The sequence below is a fragment of the Phodopus roborovskii genome, unplaced genomic scaffold (assembly GCF_943737965.1).
Source record: "Phodopus roborovskii unplaced genomic scaffold, PHOROB, whole genome shotgun sequence".
Classification (NCBI taxonomy): domain Eukaryota; kingdom Metazoa; phylum Chordata; class Mammalia; order Rodentia; family Cricetidae; genus Phodopus; species Phodopus roborovskii.
This window is the reverse complement of record NW_026126484.1, coordinates 1,123,252-1,145,757: the sequence shown is the minus strand read 5'-3', so window position 1 is coordinate 1,145,757 and position 22,506 is coordinate 1,123,252. Positions and strand designations below refer to the sequence as shown.

Genomic DNA, 22,506 nt, shown 5'->3' with positions numbered 1-22,506 from the left:
CTCATTTCACACGAGAAGGCGGCTCGGGACCGTAAACCAACTTCCAGGTGGAAGTAGAACTGGGCTTCTCAGATGATTATTCAGTCTTTTTTTTTCTAGCAGTTGGTAATCGCCTGGAGTTGGGTGTGTTTCAGAGTGCTCCACACTCCGGGAGGGGCTTATGTGGTCTCTCCGCCCGGCTTCGCGGGACTTCTACAAAGCCGATATACTTCTAAAGGAACTGAGGCCTAGGCAGTAAGACCGCGGGCCCACAGGCGCCGGAATGCCGGCCCCCACGGCCCCCACGGCCAGGGCACCCTGCTCACACTGAACCGGGCCGCCACTACCCCCAGGCTGGGTCACCCGGGTCTCCAGGACAGCGCGGAGGAAACCCGCCTTCTCGCCCGGAGGCAGCGGCGCGGCGCGCGAAGCCAGGCCCCGCCCCCGGTCCACCTCTTCCGCTCGGCGCTGAGGAGTCTGCGCGGCCGGGGGATTCGTCCCGACGCGGCCACGTTTCCCTGTGAGCCACCCCGCGGCGCCCGGGTCCCGACACCACTCCGCTCGGCTCCCTGTCGGGCTGTGGGGCCCAGGCCTTCCCTCGCTGTCGGCGGGGCGCGGCTGTGCGGGGATTGGTGCGGCCGCCCGCCCGAGAGCTCCGCACGCGTCTGGGATCCCGGCCTCGGAGGCCCCGCCCCGCTCCGGAGCTGAGAAGCCGAGCGGGCAAGCGCGCCGGGCTCCGCCAGAGCTCGGCTCCGTGCTCATGCCCTGCGGCCCAGTGGGCCCGCGCCATGGCCTCCGGGAGCGTGGCCGAGAGCCTGCAGCAGGAGACCACCTGCCCCGTGTGTCTCCAGTACTTCGTGGAGCCCATGATGCTCGACTGTGGCCACAACATCTGTTGCGCTTGCCTGGCCCGCTGCTGGGGTGCCGCGGAGACGAACGTGTCGTGCCCGCAGTGCCGGGAGACCTTCCCGCAGCGCCACATGCGGCCCAACCGGCACCTGGCCAACGTGACCCAGCTGGTGAAGCAGCTGCGTACGGAGCGGCCGTCGGGGCCCGGCGGCGAGATGGGCGTGTGCGAGAAGCACCGCGAGCCTCTGAAGCTGTACTGCGAGCAGGACCAGATGCCCATCTGCGTGGTGTGCGACCGCTCGCGGGAGCATCGTGGCCACAGCGTGCTGCCGCTGGAGGAGGCGGTGGAGGGCTTTAAGGTAGGGCCGGGCCGGCGGAGGACAAAGGGGCGAGCCGGGGGCTTCCCGGCCTGCCGCCGAGAAAATGGCGAGCCGGACGTGGGGCCCAGCGCCGTCATTTCCTCCCTGTCGGCTGCGGGGCCTCCGCACTCAGACTCGGAAGGAGAACCTGTAGCTGGTGAGGCCAGATGCGTCCCCACCCCCATCCCTTCCCCCAGCGCCCCCTGTTAACCGCCTCAACGCGTGCGGGGCAGGGACGGCGCGAGGAGACCCTCCCTTTGACAAAGGAGATGCCCACTTCGGTAGGCCTTGGAGACCTCGAACTCATCTGACCCGGGATATCAGACTAAAAACAGTTGCTCTTTGCTGGCTGAATTCACATCAAGCAATGCCTGTCACTTAATCTGTGTCCCCAACACTTCCCTGTAACCTGTTTAGAAGCTAATGGAAATGAACACAGTTCTTTACTGCTTGAGTAAATCATTTAGCCACTCTTGAGACTCGGGAGAGAAGAGTTATTGTGAAGAGTAAGTGAACTCACAAGACCTGAAGAGGCCTTTGTGAACTGTTGAATAAACACTGGCACGGGTACACAGTAAAGCAAAAATGTTACATGTAAAGTGACAATGAATCTATTTTGAGGACTGCAGAGATATACACACATACACAGAGTTATATTTGTGTAAATGTGCGTTCATCCAAATGCCTCTGTTTACCTGTGATGAGTTGTAGTTTGGAAAAAGTGATGTTTACCGATTCTGTGTTCGTGGAAAATAAATCATTTTCTCTGTACTCCTCCGAGAAAGAGGTACACCTTAACTTGTTTGAGTCTCCTTACCCAGATGCCTCGTAACTTCTGCAGAACCATCTAGGAATTTGTAGGTGGCTCAAAGTTTCAAACAAATCACTAAAGCAGAGCTGTGCTGACCCCTGGTCTTTAGGCTCTTCCCTGGAGTGGTATTGTGGTCTGAGGACAGTGCAACCGGGCCTTGGCACCTGTAGTTTGGGTTCCTGTGTAATAAGCAGAGTAACTAACTATTCTGATTCTGAGATTTGTATAATCTTGAACTGCCCAACTGTTTGCTTTCTTCAGGAGCAAATCCAGAATCGGCTGGACCATCTGAGAAGAGTAAAAGACTTGAAGAAGAGACGTCGGGCACAGGGGGAGCAAGCAAGAGCTGAGCTCTTGGTAAGGGTCCAGATCTCCACCCTGCAGAGGCATTGCATCTGTATAGTAAATTTCTCAACTGCTAGAAGTCTCTGATAATCCTTGAGAAATCATAGTCTTCGTCAGAGTGCACTGAAAAACTTTAAAGCGGCATATCCTCTTGGTTTCTGTCAGTCCGACCACTTAGCTCTGCCACATAGGGCTGGAGGAGACCTTGGCACCCCTTGCTTGAAAATAGAATGTAGAAACTTCTCAGTGATCCTGAGTAGACTGAACTTATACATAGAGCAGTGTCAGGTCTCTGGGAGATTTTGTCCAGAGAGAGACAGCCTCTAGGAATCCAGAACATTGAATTTGCTTCTTGGCTCTGACACTAGAAAGTTTAGATGGAGAGGGGTTACAGCCTTTCTGGGCGTTAATTTTGTGAAACAGGGGCCAGATGAAATCTGTGGTACTCCAGCAGGCCGTTGCTGCCCTTGAAATGGTAAATGGTTTGTTTTGGGCTGAGTTTAAGACTGAGTGGGAAGGTGAGACAAGGTTGATAGGTGTTTCATAGCAAGAAACACACCTATGCCAGGCAAATTGTTCCTGCTAGGTTGTTAGTCACACCCTTTTGGAAACACTGATCGTTAAGGTTTCCTTTACTTTTAATTGTGTACACCTAAGATTATATTGTATGCATTATGCCTTTGAAAGACTTATCCAACTGAGAAGACATATGAGCTTATAGAAAGGGTCTATAAACTGGGGTGGGGAGGTACGCATAAAGCAATGGCAACAAAGATGACTAGTGAGTGCCTAAGACGGTTGGTTAGAGGCATGATGGAGGGCTCCTGGAACAGCTGAATGCAGATCAGGTTTGGCAAACTTTCTAAAAAGGGCCAGTAGTATTTTAAAACTTTGTGGGTTTACACAAGCTGAATCACAACTAAACAGCTCGTTTACTACATCTCAAAAGCAGCCATGTCTAATACATAAGTGAATAGGTGTGGCTGGATTCCAGAACAATGTTTCTTGACTGTTCTAGAACTATTTGCTGGCCATTTTTATTTATTTAGAATACTATGTAGCCCATAGATGTTTTGAAGTCCCAGTCTTCCCGTCTCTGCCTTCCACGTACTAGGAATAATATACTTTCCTCTACAACTTGTTGGCAATGGAGGGGTTAGGTGGAGAAGGAAAGGCAGACAAACTGCAATAGACATGTTGGGTGGAGAACCAAGAGGAGGATACCTTCCTCAATGCCAAACCCATAAGCATCCCCAAGAATCATAGTGCATGTAGAACATAAAGGGACCGAGTAAACAAGTCTAGGAAAGTGTGCTTGATTATTCCAGATCATCCATCTCCATAGGGCACACACCTAACCTTGCCACTTCTGTATGACTATTTTGTGACTCTTAGTCTGCCAGGCAAGGTTTAATTTGATCTTGTCCCTCAGTGCTCATAGGCTCCAAGCACGCGTAGAACCATGTGTCTTCTTTCCCTGTATTTTTGCCTGTGCCATTCGCTCAGCTTAGAAAGCCTGTGTAGTTCATGCTTATATGGCATTCTACAAGATTCTGTGTGAACATGGATTTTGGGAAGACTATTGAGCTTCTCCCACTGTCTTTACCCGTCATGACAGTGTCTAATCTGATTCACGTGATCAAGTTCCTTAAGTTCAGAGACTACTTCTTAATTACCATTGGAGTAGTTCAGTTCATGGTCATTGTGCATCTGGTGAATAAAGACTGGAGAAAGAGACTGTAGGTATCTGTTTTAGTATGAGATGAAATGATGATGTCTTAGGGTTCAGTCATTGGGAATACTTTGAAGAGTTTTAGAAGTGAGCCTTTCCTGTTCAGTGCCTCTGCTTGTCATGTACAGAGTCTGACCCAGATGGAGAGGGAAAAAATTGTTTGGGAGTTTGAGCAGCTGTATCACTCCTTGAAGGAACATGAGTATCGCCTGTTAGCTCGCCTTGAGGAGCTAGACTTGGCCATCTACAACAGTATCAACGGTGCCATCACTCAGTTCTCCTGCAACATCTCTCACCTCAGTGGCCTGATTGCTCAGCTGGAAGAGAAGCAGCAGCAGCCCACCAGGGAACTCTTACAGGTAACCAGGAGAGCCCTACAGGACAGCTTGGTGGGCACAGCAGGATAAGGCAGCTTTTGCTGTTGACAGGCAGTGTTCATGATTCCCTTTATCCTTTGTAAATGCTTAAATGTTGGCCATTTTAGAAGGAAAACCTGTGTACTAGAAGTTGGACTGACAACTCAGTTCTTCAGTTGAATTGTATCATGGGAGACAAAAGAAAAACCTAGTTTTTGGGCCTGTCCTGCCCTAAGTGGTCTGATCATGGGCCAGGCCCATGACACCGTTAGGGCCTCATTAATTTCATTTGCTCAATATAGATTATAAAGCATTTGAATCACATATCATTCAAGACCCTTTCATTATCCTGTAATTTTAATATATATTTGTGTACTACCACAGCCAGATGACATGGAGTAGAGAACAGATACAGTTAACCTGAACATTGCTGTAATTTGCCTGTGCTAGAATAGCTGAGAAAAGCCAGTGTACTCATAGAGCAAGACCACAGTGGATGATCTACTGCCTGCCTGCCTGCCTGTCTTGTCTTCCATTGGTACAGGCATGGTAGGCACTAGGATTAAGTGATAGATAAATAAGCTTTAATTGTTTTAGTTTGAAGTTTAGATAGTAAGTAAATGGTTATCACATATGATAATAAGTGCCATTTAAAAGGAGTCGTGGGATAGTACAATAATGAGAAGATTATGGCCTGTCTTGTTTTTGTTGATGCTTGGAACTAAGTGGGTCTTTATATTTTATGATATTTGGGAAATGTGAGAATGTTTTTCATCATAGGTGAAAATGTATGATATTGAGATTAGATGTCTATTAGTTTTTATTAGACAGCCCTGCTCATTTATATGCATAACATTCATCACTGCTTTCTCATTACGTCAACAGTACTGAGTATTTGTGTAGATTATAAATCCTAAAGTGTTTACCATCTAACTCTTAAAGAAAAAGTTTACTAACATGTTTTAGCATAGTAAGAGAAGACAGCTTAAGCCTTAATGAATGTCACTCTTTTATTGCTAGAGATTGGGGACAGTTTGAAAAGGGTACTACTTACCTGTGAGGCAGAATGACCAGGACAGTGAAAGTAGATGACCATCTTGGTGTAGTTGATGCACAACAATATCAAAGCTTTTTAAATGAACATTAAAGTTGAAAAGTAACCAGGTGTGGTGAGTAGAATCTGTCAAGAGTAGAGACTATTTGAAGGATGGTGGAGAAGATTCCTTGAGACAAGAAGTCTGTGCCTTTATCTAGAAGGACTGCTTGAAGAAACTAAACATTTTTAAAGTATGGGGAGGGTATCTGGTAAGGATAGGGTGAGAGGACACTGTCTGAAATGATGAGGCATCGGAAGTATACATGACTAAGAAGATGGTTGAGATGGAACAGGGCATAGGCTTTCAGAAGACCCTCTATTGTATGGGAAGAAAGGAAGAAACTGTAGCAATGTATAGGAATACTTCTGCTCTCAAATTGATATTTGAAGAAGAAAAAAAATTGAAGGAGTATTCTATAGGAAAATGGGCAAAAGTCAAAAAGAAACATAAAATTGGCCCATGGGTGTAAACAAGTATACCAGCATTATTTGCCAACTAAAACTATACTAAGGTGTCACTTACCAGTTAGAATAGCAAGTATTTGGGATGTTGTGAAAGAGATCTGTTTGATGGGAATTTTAAATTGTCAGACCCAAGTATAAAAAATACATAGCAAAATATGTGCCTCAACATTATGTGTAAGTCCTGAGATAGTCTTAACTTCCAAACCTAAAAGGTTGATGAGTTAGGTAATCACATGGCCAGCAGAGTACCATGCAAACTTTAAAAAGAAGAAAGATAACTGAGGGGCCTGAAGTGGTAGCACACACCTAGGCAAAGGTAGGAGAATCAGTGCAGTAATGAGGCCAGCCTGGTCTGTATAAATTTCGGTCAGCCAGGAGTAGGGTAGCTACATAGTAAAGAGTCTATACTACCAAACCAAAACACACACACACACACACACACTCTAATGAAAATAAAATTTTAAAGTAATAATAGAGTATAATACTTTGTGGGTAAAAAAAAAAAAAAAAAGATTGGTGATTATATGTATGAGCTAGTTTTGCAAAGGAAACAAAATCATGGGGAATGGACAAATAAGATAGGAGGGGTCAAGAGGAGTGACAAAGACTGTAAAATAAATAAATATAGCAATGGGTTACACCCCATTAAATAGAGTAATCTATAAGTTCTGTTCTTGGGAGGCAGAGGTAGGTGGCTCTCCGAGTTTGAAGCCAGTCAAGGTTACATAATGAGATGCTGTCTTAAAAGGGGGGTGAGATGGGGCTGGAGAGATGGCTCAGCAGTTAAGAGCACTGGCTGCTCTTCCTGAAGTATGGGGTTTGATTCCCAGCACCCATGTGGCAGCTCATAGCTAGCTATAAATCTGAGACTACATTCCTTCATTAAGACATGTATGGGTACACAGTCAAAACTAGCATATACACACACACACAAAAAAAAAAAACTTAAAAAGTAGAAAAATCCACAATAAGAAGAGATTCTTGTAAGTCATATGGAATGGATTTTAAAGTTAGTGAAATACCTTTTGCAACTATCAAGTAAAATAATTTAGACAAGAATTTTTAGGGCTAGAGGTGTTGTTTATTATGCAAGTCTTAATGCCTAGCATTGGGCTTTCTTCAAAACACAAACAAAAAGGCTGAACTTGTCAATGGATGCCACATCTTAAGGATAATGTTTGATAAGAACTAAAATGGTCACAAATACTTTACTTACTAGTTACAAATGGAAAAATAGTAAGTAGTGGTCACAATCTATATCACCAACTGCTCTACTTAAGGATACATGTCATAGTAATTAATGTATGCTCTGTATTACCTAGTGTAGGGCTGAGTGTGATGGTTGTGAAAAGCATCAAGTCAATTAATTAAATTACAATACGGACAGTGGTTAAGATTAATGCTCAAATCCCCAAGCTTTATTTATTTGGGTTTTTGAGATGGGATTTTTCTGTAAACTCCTGACTGTCCTGGAGCTCACTTTGTAGACCAGTCAGGCTGGCCTCAGACTCCATCTGCCTCTGTCTCCCAAGTGCTGGGACTAAAGGCATGCACAGCCAACACTGGCTTCCCAAACATTTTTTTTTTTTTTTTGTTTTCATTTTACATAACAACCCCAGTTCCCCCTCCCTTCCCTTCTCCCACCTACCCTTTCCCCTAAATTGTATAACAACTGAAGTTTGGTAAGAAAACATACAATTCTGGAAAAGATAGATGGTATAAGAGAAAAGAAAAGGAATTAGAGAGTAGTAAACAAACAGGAGTTCATCATATGTGTGACTGTTCTGTTTATTTGTGGTTATTTCATATTTTTTTTAAACGTATACTACACATGTAGGTAGCTGAAGCCCAGGAATAGGATGATGCCTGAGTTGGTAAATCCTTACTTCTTTTGCCTTATTTCTAGGTTCTTGAAGTTGAATTATGTCCCAATTAACCTTGTCCTTAGTGTCTCTGAGAGGGTGGGCCCATAGCTGTATTTTCATTGAACATCTGGAAGAAAACTCCAGTTGTGCATAGCGTCTCATTGTTTTCCTTTTCTTTTCTCTTACAGGATATTGGAGACACACTAAGCAGGTACACTTTTCTGTTCTTATGATGTAAACCAAGGCTGTGGGCTCACATCTGTAAACCCGAATTGGAGACTAGCGCCTAAGTAGACAGCTTTCTAAATTGCTGGCTGTCACTGAAGAGTATTGTTCAGAGAACTAGAGGAACCTTACCTCCTTAGTAGAACTTTAGAACTTGGCCAGTCCCAATGGAACACACCTTTAATCACAGCACTTTCAAAGCAGAGGCAGGCAGATCTTGTGAATTTGATGCCAGCCTGGTCAACATAGCGAGTTCTAGGACAGGAGTAGCTACATAGTGAGACCCTGTCTCCAGAAAAAAAAAAAAAAGAAAAGAAAAAAAAAAAAAAAGAAAAGAAAAAGAAAAACCCTTTGGAACTTCTGCTAATTTGATACTAGAGTGAGGGTGCTGTGGTTAGGTATGAGGACACTACTTCCAGAGCTTGACAAAAGTACAAGCACAGATTATGACACATGCTTCCTGCAAATTTCAGATTTTTTCCTTTTTTTTTTCTCTCATTCTTTAGTATAACCAGAGAAATAAGGCTAAGGAAGATGTGACTGGCTTGGAGTTATTTACTTATTGATAGGTCACATGGATTCTGGCTGTAGTCATTTCTCTTCTGTGCTGTCAAGTGGAAAGTGAATGTAGCTCAGGGGTATGACATGTGTTTGCCATGCACCAGAAACAGAGGGAAGAGAGGAGAAAAGACCAGACCAGAGGAAAGAGGGAGAATTTGGAGCAGGCAAGCAGGCAAGACAGTTCTAGCTGCAGGACAGCTATTTGGGCTCTAGAAATATTTAATATTTAATATGGGAATACCTACAGGATGAGACTGACAAAGCTAAATTGGAAGCTGACTAAAGTCCTTCAACAGAAAATACAATTTGATGGGTTGGCTAGAAGATGTATGCAGATAACTGTAGTCCTCAGAGCTACTGAGATGGAGAGGGATTGGAAGTTGTAACATTCCCAGTTGAGTGGCCAACAAGAAAGTAAGCCTATGTCTGCTGGATTTGAGTTTGGTTTGGTTTGGTTTTGAGATAAGGTCTTCTAGAGTTAAGAATTCTGATCCTCCTGCTCCAGCTATTTTTTGTTTTGTTTTGGTTTTTTGTTGATTTTGTTTGTTTGTTTTGGTTTTCGAGACAGAGTTTCTCTCTGTAGCTTTGGAGGCTGTCCTGGAACTAGCCCTGTAGACCAGGCTAGACTCAAACTCACAGAGCTCCACCTGCCTCTGCCTCCCAAGCACCACCACCACCTGGCTCTGCTCCAGCTTCTTACATAGAATTAATAAGAATGAGCTGTAATGCCCAGTTTTTGTTTTGTATGAGGGTTTTGTGAAATTTGGTTTGGTTTGGTTTTGTTTTTCCCTGTTATCTAGTACCAGGTATTGAACCCAGGGCCTTTCATGTGCCAGAAATGTGCTCTACTACTCGTCTATAAACCCTGCTCTATTGTATCTGTTTTTGATGCAGGGCAGGGATGGCAAACCATCAACCTTACATGAGAGTCAACTATTTCAGACCCTAGGAATTTGTAAAGACTAGGTTTGGGAACCACAGAAATATAGTTTAGTAGTTAAGAGATCTTGCTACTATTCCAGAAACCAACATTTGTTTCCCAGCACCTAACTATAAGTTACCTGTTATTCCAGATCTAAGGGATCCCTTTTCTAGCATCCACAGGCACTCGGATATGTGGCATACATACAGGCACACATAAACATAAATAAAAATAAATTCTTAATTTTTTTTTTTTTTTTTTTGAGACAGGTTTCTCTGTGTAGCCCCTGGCTATCCTGGAACTCACTCTGGTGACCAGGATGACCTCAAACTCAAGGGATCTGCCTGCCTCTGCCCCTGTCTCCCTAGTTGGGATTAAAGGTGTATGCCATCACTGCCTACTGGGCCTATACTATTTTTTAAGAAAAAAATATAGATTTGGCTGTATGAGTTCTAAAATCTAAAGTTTCATTGACCTAAGCATAATAACAATTTTATAAGTGTGTAGATAGCTACAGATATAGCTCTGAGTTGGTGTGGTGGCTAATTTCTTCCCATTTTACCATGCTTGCAGTGTGGTCCTCATGTAGACCAAGAAAACTGCTAGAATGCTAAAATGAAGCCTATGCAGATTTAAAGAGAAATTATTCGTGTGTGTGTGTGTGTGTGTGTGTGTGTGTGTGTGTGTGTGTGGTGAGAGAGAGAGAGAGAGAGAGAGAGAGGGATCTCAAAAACATGATGGATTATTATATACAGAAACACATACAGAGATCAGAGGATTACCTAATTGGTTCTCTTTCTACAAAGTGAGTTTAGGGAATGCTCTAGCTGCAGACTCCTTTACCTGATGAGCTGTCTTCCCTGACCCTTGAAGCAGCAGATTTTTAAAAATTCTGTTAAAAATTTTGTTAACAGTTAACAGTTTATTTAGAAAGGAGAGTGAGGGGGAAGGGAAGAGACATAGAGGCACCTGGAACAGAAGAGAAGAGGGAGAGAGAGAGCAGAGCAGATCTGGAAGGCAAAAGAGCATAAAAAGAGTGTATACCTGCAGACTAGCAATCATGGAACCCTGGGCTGACCAGAGTACTGCCTGGATGCATTCTGCCAGGTGACAAGCGCAGGCCAGTGTAATGCCTGAATCCTTAGAGAAAGATTGTCCAGCCATGAGCTACAATGTGTGGAAGGTGAGAGAAGGCAAGTCTTTGCTCTACAGTCCCTTTTTTAGTGGTTAGGAAGTGGTCTTATCCCTCACACATACCTCTCTTTCTAAAGATAGCATTCTCTCTGTTTGGGAACCTGAAGATTCTAGATAATTGCCCACAAGGTTTTTTTGCCATGAAAACTTTTTCTTTCTGGCAAGGTCAGCTTCATAATTCATTTTAATATTAAAGACTTCCTTTTCTGTCTGCTTTGTTTTGGAAGGTTCTTTTGGTTTTGGTTTTTTGAGACAGGGTTCCTCTGTGTAACTTGGTTGTCCTGGAACTCTGATCTGTAGACCAGGCTAGCCTTGAACTGGAAAATCTACCTGCCTCTGCCTATGAGTACTGGGATTAAAAGCATGTGCCACCACTGCCTAGTTGTTTGGAAGTTTTAAGGCAAGATCCACTGTGTAGCTCTAGATGGCCAGAAGCAAGCAGTGATCCCTTACACATACTTGCCTCCTGAGGACTGGAATTGCAGGAAGGAGTCAGTGCACCCACTGAAGATTTAATGTTTACAAAGCCACGAGCCAGTGCTTTGGGAGAGATGAAAATGACTAAGGTTATCTCTCACTTTCTCTAAAGGTGATTTAAAGGAACACTGAAAGCGTGTAGTAGCTGGTTCTACATTGTTAGACAGGTTAGCCAGGCCACAGCCCGGGCCTCAGGAGGTTGGAGAATTGAGAGAAAGAAATCATAGGGGTTTGTTGTTTTATTTTAGGGCTGAAAGAATCAGGATCCCTGAGCCCTGGATCACACCTCCAGATCTACAAGAGAAAATCCACATTTTTGCCCAAAAATGTCTGTTCTTGACAGAAAGTCTGAAGCAATTTACAGGTAATATGAGGAGATGAAGTGGATTTATATTCTGATATCTGTATGTCATTGTCATCTGAGCATATATTTCCCAATGGGAACAAATACAAACTGAATCTCTTCTCTTTTGTCCTTAGAAAAAATGCAGTCAGATATGGAGAAAATCCAAGGTAAATTTGCCTATTTACTGGGCTCTTGATGTTTTATTTCTTGGGAAGAAGCTGAGCATATTGAGAGTTCAGGAGGGTCAGCAAGATGCCTCAGAAAGTGCAAACCTGTTGACCTGAGTTTGGGAGTTGAAACTTACATAAAGGTATAAGGAGAGACCAGACTCTACCTGGGTAGCTTAATTTGTGTCACCCCTCACACACACATACATCCTGCATATGCTTCCCTATAATTCACATTATTGATTATTGTCATTATTTTAGTTTGGGTTTTGTTGAGACAGTCTTAATGTGTAGCCCAGTCTAGCCTACTGCTTGCCAGTCTGCTGCCTCAGGCCCTCAGCCTCTGGGATTATAGGTGTGCCATACTTGCACTCTACAACTACATTTAGTTCAGTAGCTAGTTCAGAAGTGGCTTTCCTCAATCTGATTCTTGTTTATTTCTCTTCCTCTTCCTTTGCCACTTCAAAGACTCTTGAGTGAAATCCCTGGCCAACTAGAATCCCACATAAATTAATGATGGCAGTGGGTGTCATTTGAACCACTCAGCCTCTACAGCAGACGGTTTGTACAAATTAAGACTTGTAAATATATATGTCGTGCATTTGAATTTTTTGCCTTTGCAGAGTCCAATGGCTCCCTGGAAGGTGGAATTCTTGATTGTGACTTAGTCTGATACTGTGTTCTACCAACTTCACACATGTTATCTGTATAGCCAGGGTTCCCAAGCCCTCTAGCCCTAAAAATCCTTCCATGAGCAAAGCATAATGGTCATGCCTGTAAACCTAATACTTGAACAGATGATCAGGGACGACTGTCATGAATTTGAAGCCAGCCTGGGCCATATAGTGAGTTTCAGGTCAGCCTGGGTTACATAGTAAGACTGTCTTTTTAAAAAAAAAAAATCTGGGCGATGGTGGCATGTGCCTTTAATCCCTGCACTTGGGAGGCAGAGGCAGGTGGATCTCTGAGTTGAACCTGGTCTACAAATCAAGTTCCAGGACAGCCAGAGCTGTTACACAGAGAAAACCTGTCTCTTTCTCCTTCCCTCCCCCCCCCACCCCCATCCTCCCCACTCCCCGTCAAAAAAGAAAATGAAGGATAGAAAGAAAAACCTCCCATGTGGATAAGCAGACATAGAGTCATAACAGTGATAACAGTGAACATAGAAATCAGTGCCCAGTTGACACAAGAGGGTTCTGGAATGCTAGTAGATTCCACTGCTTTATGATTTTTAACTGAATTAAACTCATTTAACATGTTTCCTAGAATGACACACAGGTTCAGTAACTTCTTTTCTTTCTTGTTCTTTCAGAATTGAGAGAGGCTCAGTTATACTCAGGTATGTGCTAGAGAACAAACAATGTTGAAGAAAGGAATAAAAGTTCTGTGAACCTAACCCTCTTATAAGTGGTTTGAGGCTGCCTGAGTTTGGATCCTTTAGTTGCATATATACAAAGAGCATACAGCCAGAAGCCACTGGTTGTTTCTGTGTGCTTCCTAAAGAGACAACTTTGTGACTTTAAAGAGTTGTGAACTTCTAGACACATGGTTCCCCAGAAACAGAAAAATCCCACTGAAGTACATATCTTCCCACCCAGTGTCTGGGCCAGTGTGCTGTTTGTCACTAACAGAAATGATTGAATCAGCTCTTATTTTTCATGCTGGTGAGTCTGGGGGTCTTAGCCTTTCAAAAGTATGCTCTGGGTAAAAATCAGACAACACGTAGACATCCATTTTTAACTTATTCAGAGACTGAGTCAGCCTGGTTCCAGGAAACCCCAATTTGAGTTGTGTTTACTTCCAACCTTTAGTTACTAGGTCTTCTTTAATTGGGACAAAGACTGTTACCAATGTTTGTTTGTTTATATATTCATGCATTTTAAGTATTTGCAATACATGATGTGTACCACATGTATTCCTGCTGCTTACAGAAGCCTTAAAAAGGTGTCAGATTCCCTTGAACTAGAGTTACAGAATGGTTGTGAGTCACCATGTAGGTGGTAGGGATAAAACCCAGGTGTTGTCCAACAGCAGCAGCAACTGCTCTCAACTGCTGAGCCATCTTTCCTACCTTTGATACTTGTTTCTTTGAAAACTGGCTGAGTGTGTCACAGGCTAGCATATGAGATGCTGTAGAGAGCATGACTCTGCCCTTGGAATTTACAGTGTGGTTGGGGATACGGAATGTACCCATGCACAAGAAAGACAAATTGGGGCTGGATATATTGCTCATCGGCAGATGTGAACTTTGCGTGGGAAAGGGCCTTTGTTAAGTCTGTAGGACTAAAAGAAAGTGTGTGAGAGTAGATAGGTGATTTTTGTGGACAGATTTTTGAACCACGGGGTCACCTCACCTGTTACCTATCATGGACTTTTTAAGTATTTATTCATTTGAGAATCTCATTCAATATATTTTGATCATAGTCTTTCCCCTGCTCCATCTACCCCCATATCTTCCCTTACATCCCTACCCATCCTACTTCATGTTCTTTCTCTTAAAAATCAGCCGCAGCAGCAAGAACCATAGAATTCAACTTGTGTTGGCTGTCTACTGAGCATGGAGTCTGTTCAGTAGTCAGTAGCCTTGGAATGCAGTTGATATATCTAGTGTCATTCTGTTGAGAAAAAAACTGATTTCCCCTCTTCAAGCAGCTATCAACTATGAATAGCTTCTTTGCTAGGGGTGGTACTTTATGCCCACTTTCCCACCTCCATGCTAGAATTTTGCCTGGCTTGAGCTTATGCGGGCTTTTGTACATGATGTCATATTGTATGTGAGTTTATATGTGCAGCTGCTCTGTTATGTTGGAAGACAGTTTCCTTGAAGTCATCTACCACTTCTGGCTCTCAAAATCTTTCCACTCCTTCATTTGCATATACTCCTGATTGAGAGGAGGAATGTTATACAGGCATCCCATTTAGGACTGACTACACTGACTATTTGTAGTACTCTGGGCTAGTTACCATCTACTGCAGTGTACTGATCTATGCATATACTAATGTGTCACTAGTGGTTACTTCATTGCACTGTTCATTTAACATAATAACTGTCCCCTATGGCCAATGACCTATATACTCTCGGTTCTTAACCTCACTGACAGCATCAAGTATAGGTTCCATCTTGTAAAGCAAGCCTAAAATTCAGTCATAAAGTGTTGGGTACTCCCATAACATTTGTGCCACTATTGTACTAGTGTTCATGTCTTACAGGCATGTCTTACTACAGTTCACAGGATTCTGAGCTGGGGGAGATTGATGATTACTTATTCTCCAGTAGCATGTATACCACTTTTAAATGTTAGCAGGTAGGGGTGAAGCACCAACTCAATTTCTCCATGTTCTATGATATAAGTATATAGTGTCTTCGGCAACAGAGACCATCAAATTGATGGGGATAACCAATAGTGTTGGCAGTGGACTGTAATGTGAGAAGAGAGGCAGTGTCTATGAGACACCATTGAGCAACAACTCAAAAAAACAGATGTAACCCATTCATGGTCCTGGAAACAGGTTATTAGGTAGTTTATCCTGTTTAGTTGGAACATTGTCCCCTGAATATTATTATGTGGTAACTTCATTTAAGTTTATTTTATATGTATGTATGTATGTATGTATGCTTCTACAGTACTAGGTTTCCATGTAACTTTCAAAAAGACTTTAGTGGTTTTTCTTTCCCCATATAACCCTTTGTACCCTGCTCTCCTATCACCTGTGCCACTTAATCCTCCTAATTTTCCTTTATCTTTGTTTTGTTTTTTGGGACAGGTTTCTCTGTGTAGCCCTGGCTATAGAACTCATTCTATAGATCTGGCTGAACTCAAACTCAGAGATCCTCCTGCCTCTACCTCATGAATGTTGGGATTAAAGGCATGCAGCACCACTGCCTGGCTAAAAAAACAAACAAAATTTTTTGATGCATGTTTGTCATTTGTATATAAAAAGACTACTTATTTTTGTGTGTTAATTTTATATTCTGCTACATTGCTGAAGGGTTTATCAGCTGTAGAAGTTTCCTGATGGATTCTTCAGGGTCTTTTATGCTTAAAACATTATGTCACCTTCAAGTAAAGACATGAAGAATTCTTTTCCTGTTTGTAGCCCCTTGATCTCCTTTAGCTGTTCTAGTCCAGGACTAGCTAAGACTTCAAGTGCTAAACTGAGTAGGTATGGAGAAATGGGACGTCTGTCCTGGCAAAGTAAAAGTTTTACTTCATTGGTGCTGGTCTCTGTTTAATCACAGCTGATTCTTCAGCTCCAGCTGACTAGACACCACTGATTCTTATCACAAAGCACCACACAGAAGGCCACAGTAGCCTTTGCCTCTTTCTGCAACTTCACAAGCCAGGCCTCCCATCATTTGCATTTCTCTGAACACTCTTGCCTTCCAAATTCAAACTGAACAACCCACTGAACTGTGAGCACTCAGAGACTTTTCGAGCATAAAGTTCAAATGTAATCACAGTCCTCCCCAAAACACAGTCAGTCTTTATAGCAATTGCCCACTGCTGCTACCAATTCCTGTGTTGGTTAGGGTTGTGCTACCAGGATAAGACAACTATGAACGGGTTTATTTCTTTATTTCTTTCTGCACTTTCAGGTAGGACAGTCAAGGCAGAAACTCATACAGGTATCATGGAGGAAAGCTCCTCCTTGTGGCTTATTGAATCCTTTTTTATTTTCCAGAGCAAAGGACTGGATCTAGGGCTTTGGGCTTGCTAGGCAAACACTACCACTCAGCTAAGTCTACTTTCTTAAACACCTCACATCCACCTGCCCATGAGTGACTGGGTGACATGGCCCAGAGGTCTGGGCATTCCCATATCAATCAATGAGAAAATTTGAACGCCTATATGAAGACAATATAGAGGCTTTTCTTTTTTAAAGTTGAGAGGCCTTTTTCCCAAATGACTCTATCTTGTGTCAAGTTGATATAAAACCAGCCAGAACAACATCCTGTACTGTCAGTGCTTTTGAGTTTCTCTCCATTTAGAATGATGTTGGCTACAGGATTGTTGTAAATTGCTTTTGTTGTGTAGATGTATGTCCCTCATTCCCCAGTCTTGTATCATGAAGGGACGTTGAATTTTGTCAAAAGGCTTTTCATTTTTGTTTTTTAAGAATTTAAACTTTTTTTTGTCAAGATTTGTTTTTATTTTTAAAGCATTGAATTTGTATGGCTGTTTTGCCTTCATGCATGTCTGTGTACCTATATGTGTCCCTTGTACCACTAGAAGTCAGACTTGTGCTATGTGGGTACCATGAATCAAACTTGGGCATGCTTTGCTGCTAAGCCATTTCTCTAGCATTATTTTTATTTTTTCAACTTTGTATGTAGACTGTATCCATGCACATGTGGGAACAGTAGGAGCTCCAAAACAGTGCTAGATTCCCTGGAGCTCAAATTGCAAGTGTTTGTGATCCACACTGGCATAGGTGTTAGGACCCAAACTCAGGTTCTTTGGAAGAGCAGTGTACCATCTCTAAGCCATCTCTTCTGCCCTGTCATGAACCTTTTGTTGGAATGGTTTGACCTGACTGGGTTTTCTTTCTGAGAGGTGGTACATGGGATGAGTGGGGACATGTGTGCATTTGAAGCTGGAAGACAGAACATGTCTAAGGACAATAGTACTAAATACCAAAGGATGTGACATGAATTATCCACAGTGTTAGATTCAAAGCTGGAGTAATGGAGTAAGCTATTTAAGACAAGCCAGGCAGCCAGGTGAGGTGTTGCATACCTTTAATCCCAGCACTTGAATGCCAGAGACAGGTGGATCTCTGACTTTAAGGCCAGTGGTTTACAGAGTGAATTCCAGGACAGGCAGGCCTATGTGGAAAGACCTTGTAATAAACAAACAAAACAAAACCAAAAACTAGGCAGAGGCCAAATATAGTAGTGTATGCCTTTAACCCCAGTGGTTGGGAAGCTGAGGGAACTGGCAGCTTAAAGCCATGTTTTGCTTCATAGTTTGTTTGAAACTAAAGAATGTGATTTGTATAGATTATCTCAAAAAAGTAAAGGGGAAAACATGAATAGGGTATGGACAGAATCTGAGAAGAAATGAAAGAATGATTTGAAAGATGGCAAGTTGGGCAGATTTCATTCCCTTCACAAAAATTCTGAGCTCCATAAAATCTATAAGCCAAAATTTCATTGGTTTTTCAGCAAATTAATTAAAAGAGCAACTCCTGAATTATATGACTAAGGGCCTGTCTGTTGTGTTCTGACTATGCATGTTTCCCAGCATGTCTATTGATGTTGAGTGTATACAGCAGTGCTAGGTCTCCCTGTATATATTGGTAATACTCAGCTTTATCTTCAGGTGTGTTCCAGGGAAGTGGGTGAAATGCCAGGTGGTCCTGAGTGGCCTCTTCTGACTTTCTGTTGCCCCTCCCCTCTTTGTTTCTACAGTTGATGTGACCTTGGACCCAGACACAGCCTACCCCAGCCTTATCCTTTCCGATAACCTTCGCCAAGTACGGTACAGTTATCTCCAGCAGGACCTACCAGACAACCCTGAACGGTTCAATCTGTTTCCCTGTGTCTTGGGCTCTCCGTGCTTCATCGCTGGGAGACATTACTGGGAGGTAGAGGTGGGAGATAAAGCCAAGTGGACCATAGGTGTCTGTGAAGACTCGGTGTGCAGAAAAGGTGGAGTGACCTCAGCACCCCAGAATGGATTCTGGGCAGTGTCGTTGTGGTATGGGAAAGAATATTGGGCTCTTACCTCCCCGATGACTGCCCTCCCCCTTCGGACCCCTCTTCAGCGGGTAGGGATTTTCTTGGACTATGATGCTGGTGAGGTCTCCTTCTACAATGTGACAGAGAGATGTCATACCTTTACTTTCTCTCATGCTACCTTCTGTGGGCCAGTCCGGCCCTACTTCAGCCTAAGTTACTCGGGAGGGAAGAGTGCAGCTCCTTTGATCATCTGCCCTATGAGTGGGATTGATGGGTTTTCTGGCCATGTTGGGAATCACGGTCATTCCATGGAAACCTCCCCTTAAGGAAGTGAACTTAGACCACAAGTGCTGTTGGCTGTAATTCTACCCCAGGCACAAGGGATCTTGTCTTGTCAATTCCTGTCCATCAAAGCTGGATATCCTTACCATTTTCCATGCCCTTACAGTGAGAGACAAGATGTCCATGGTCTCTACTACACTTTCCCTTCCCTTGCAGATTGTGAGATGTAATGAGAAGTATTGCTATTTCCCAGAAATAAAAACCAGATTCCTCCTCCTGTGTTCCACACTTGTTTTTGGTTTTTACACATGACTAAAGTAGATAAAGAATATGTATAGGATTTGAAGAACCACTTTTGAGGTTACTGTCCTGGCTTTTCTCAATGATGTAATGTGATGTAGAAGTATAAGCCAAATAAACCCTTTTCTCCCCAAGGTGCTTTTGATCAGTGTTTATCACAGCAACAGAGAGGCTAAGACGGAAATTGTTACCAGGATTGTGAGCTATTGCTATGATAGACCTGGCCTTGTTTTAAGAGAGATAATAGAAGTGTTTGGAACTTTGGTTTGAAAAAGCCATTGAATATAAAAAGTGTAACAAGCTGTGGGAGTTTTAAAGAGTGTTGAGAGGAATGCAGATGATAGAGACCAGACTTGTAAAGATTCAGAGGGAAGCAAAGAGTATGAGGCAGGCGTCTGGTCTCCCCGGTCTCTCCATGCTGACTGACTCCTCCTTCCTACTTCCTCTTTCCTCCTTGTCTCCTAGTCCCTCCTATCTTCCTTTCCTATTGGCCAACTGGTTATTCATTAACCAGTATGAGATACATATACAGAATGACATCTCCCATCATGGTTCATTTGTGAAATGTATTTGAATTATGAATGTGTAATATCTGGACAGCTGGGGCTAAAGAATTGGCTATGAATAACAAGAGGCCAGTACCACCGAGTGAAATCTTTGCTTTACTGGGACAGTTGATGCTGGTTATTTGGGGCTGAAATCAGCTGATTAACAAAAGGCCAGCCCTGTTGAGGTGAAGTATTTCCTCATGGTCAGCTCACAGAACCTGTCCTCCAGAGGAGGCCAATCCTGCATCTCAAGCTTGTAGCAAAACTTGGTAATGTGTAAGCATCTCCCATGTGGTACTTGGTTTGGTTGCATGAGCAAGAAGAATAAAGGGGCCCTGGAGAGAAAGTGAGGTTTGGCATCCTGTAGTGGGATCATAGTCCCTGAAGAGAACACAAGAGAACCTATTGGTGAATGCAGTCAGTTGCAGTGGAGACCCCAGCATAATGAAGAAGTCAGGACTGTAGGATGGTCAGCAGGCACGACGGCAGATGTGGAGTGGAGCTGGTGTGAACCTATCAAACACATTTGTGCTACATATGGCAGAGCTGAAGAAGAAGCTATATAAGCCTTTTGGAGCACAGAAAATCATGAGTCCCAAATGTTGGGGCATTCAGTTATTTATCTGTTCGAGTTTGCTTTTGCTTTGATTTGTCTGTAACTGTGCCCTGATTCTATTCTCTTGAAATTAGAAAGTACGTAACTTGTATTTTGATTGTACGGGAATCCACTTAATGAGATTTTGGATATTTTAATATTTTAAAGAGAATTTGAAGTTTTTAAGGTGTTTGAATTTTTTAAAGACTAGAACTTTAAAATAATTTTTATTACTGTTTGTGTGGGTGTGTGTACATGTGCATGAGTGCAGGTGCCAACAGAAGCCAGCTAAAATCATCTGGAAAGAAGGGACCTCAACTGAGGAAATGTTCCCATCAGACTGGCCTGTAGACAAGTCTGATGGGGCATTTTCTTGATTAATGACTGATGTGAGGAAGGACCAGCTCACTGAGCAGTGCTGCCCCTAGCTGTTTAAACAAAGGCAATCCAATAAGCTGTGGTCCTCTGTAGTTCTCCTTTGGTTCTTACCTTCAGGTTCTAGCCCTGAGCTCCTTCCTGCCTTGACATCATTCGGTGATAGACTGTAATGTAGAAGTATAAGCCAAATAAACTCTTTCCTGCCCGAGTCGCTTTTGGTCAGTGTTTTATCATAGCAGAATAGAACAAACTGAGACACACTGGTTTTAGACCATGTCTCCCTTCTGAGAACCCAGGATGGAGCCACAGACTGTTGAAATGACTCCCTTTCTTCTAGCTTTTCTTTCATGGAACAGTAACTCTACCCTGATTTCCAGTTACTTTACTAACCCCATTAATACAGTTTATGTTTTGCTTACACTACTGGTGAGAAACTATCCCATTTGTGTGTGTAATGACAATGTTTTAACCAGTGTCTCTTCCTTAGTCGCTTTCCAAAAGCTTTATTTACTCTCTGAATACTGTCTGACTTGGTGCTAGGCATGTACATATCACCTGAGAATATCCTTGGAGTGTTTGTAAGCTGGTAGCCATCAAACTCAATTTCTGGGGTTTTGTTGCATCGCTTTGGGATGGGAGTGCAATGTGTTCCCTTATGCATGCCATTTGAGGCAACTCCATCCACAGTCTTTGGAGTCAGAGACTAAGGCCACTTTGAACAAGCCCTGCTGTGGTCCTTAGTCCTGCTCCCCTTTGGGTACATGCCCTACTGTGTTCACCAATCTAAGGAGCTTGGAGCTGGGAGAATGGAGTCAGAGCACCAGACAATTTATACTCTGAGGGTTAAGAAGACTCACCTGAGTAAACTGCATGTGACAAAAAGATTTTCCACACACATAAATAACAATATCCAGTTGTAGTGGATAATCTTAACTATCTGTTACACCTGGGGTACTATAACACATTCTAAGAACAAATCCATGTTATTGAAGGAACAAGTCATAAGACTCTTGTCTTGTTTCTTGGAGTTTTGTCAGAAGCATTCAGAATTTCCCTCACACAACTCCATTCTTGGACCATGTACTGACACTACTGTTTAAAAATAAAATGACTGTGTATGTTTACATTGCTGTTCTATTTTGGGTCTTGGTTGAGAAGTGGTGGCAAAGGCTATTGATTTTCCAATATGGGTCTATAATTCCCTCCTACTCATTTCTGGCTTAATGTCAGACTTCCATACCAAAGACCATTAGTAGATGTGTCCTAATGAATGAATGCCTCAATTCTTTATTAATTTTTTTTAGATTTTAAGGAAAATAGTACAACTGGCCAGGGACCCAGGTGCTTCCACAAGGCTACTGATGTATAAGTACTTAGAATAATACACGTGCATTTGAAACAATGATGGCAGTGCTTGCCTCTGAAGTTTTCTGCTCAGCAACAGTGCTCATCACAATTTCATGAAGTGTATACAGTTGGCCTTGAGTTGCAAATTCACAGAAGCAGAAAGAGGACCAGTGATTTATGTATGTAAGATGAGCCAGGATCCAAGTGAGGTTTAACATGTTCACATCCATCAACTTCCACAGTGTGTATACATACTGTCTCTGCGTGTGAAGTATTGAACAGAATGGATACCTTTGAGTGCTGATTTGCTGGCTTAGAATACCTGCCTTAGAGTTGTCCACTATAGAAACTGTGCAATTGGAGAATGGGATGGAATCTTAAGTCAAAATCACATGCCCTTTCACTTAGTCCTTGGAGAGAAAGAAAACCCCACAAAGAGGATGCTCCGTATCCACAGAGGTGTGCCACCCAGTAATGGGGCAATCTCAGGCTGACAAGATCTCACACAGGGTGTACTTTGGGCCCAGTTGACCTGATACCGTAGTTGCCACTTCTTACTGTACCTTTACTAGAGGCAAAACGGACTGAGAAGTAGTCTTGTGCTTACTGATTCGGGTTAAAAACA

General features: G+C 43.0%; 1 protein-coding gene across 1 annotated transcript; it reads left to right on the top strand.

The window, feature by feature from the left end:
* The first annotated feature begins 678 nt into the window (after positions 1-678).
* LOC127229576 (zinc finger protein RFP) lies at positions 679-18,990 on the top strand. The gene is made up of 8 exons (XM_051194656.1): positions 679-1,187; positions 2,260-2,355; positions 4,204-4,434; positions 8,046-8,068; positions 11,485-11,600; positions 11,717-11,749; positions 13,062-13,088; positions 18,162-18,990. The coding sequence occupies exons 1-8, from the start codon at positions 768-770 to the stop codon at positions 18,755-18,757; spliced, it is 1,542 nt and encodes a 513-aa protein (XP_051050613.1). The 5' UTR covers positions 679-767; the 3' UTR covers positions 18,758-18,990.
* Positions 18,991-22,506: the final 3,516 nt, after the last annotated feature.

Excerpts from the sequence above, each read along its gene's own strand:
- LOC127229576 (XM_051194656.1), top strand. The coding sequence starts at position 768 with ATGGCCTCCGGGAGCGTGGCCGAGAGCCTGCAGCAGGAGACCACCTGC. Across the intron at positions 8,069-11,484 it reads ATTGGAGACACACTAAGCAG|GGCTGAAAGAATCAGGATCC; the intron begins GTACACTTTTCT and ends GTTTTATTTTAG. Across the intron at positions 13,089-18,161 it reads AGAGGCTCAGTTATACTCAG|TTGATGTGACCTTGGACCCA; the intron begins GTATGTGCTAGA and ends TTGTTTCTACAG.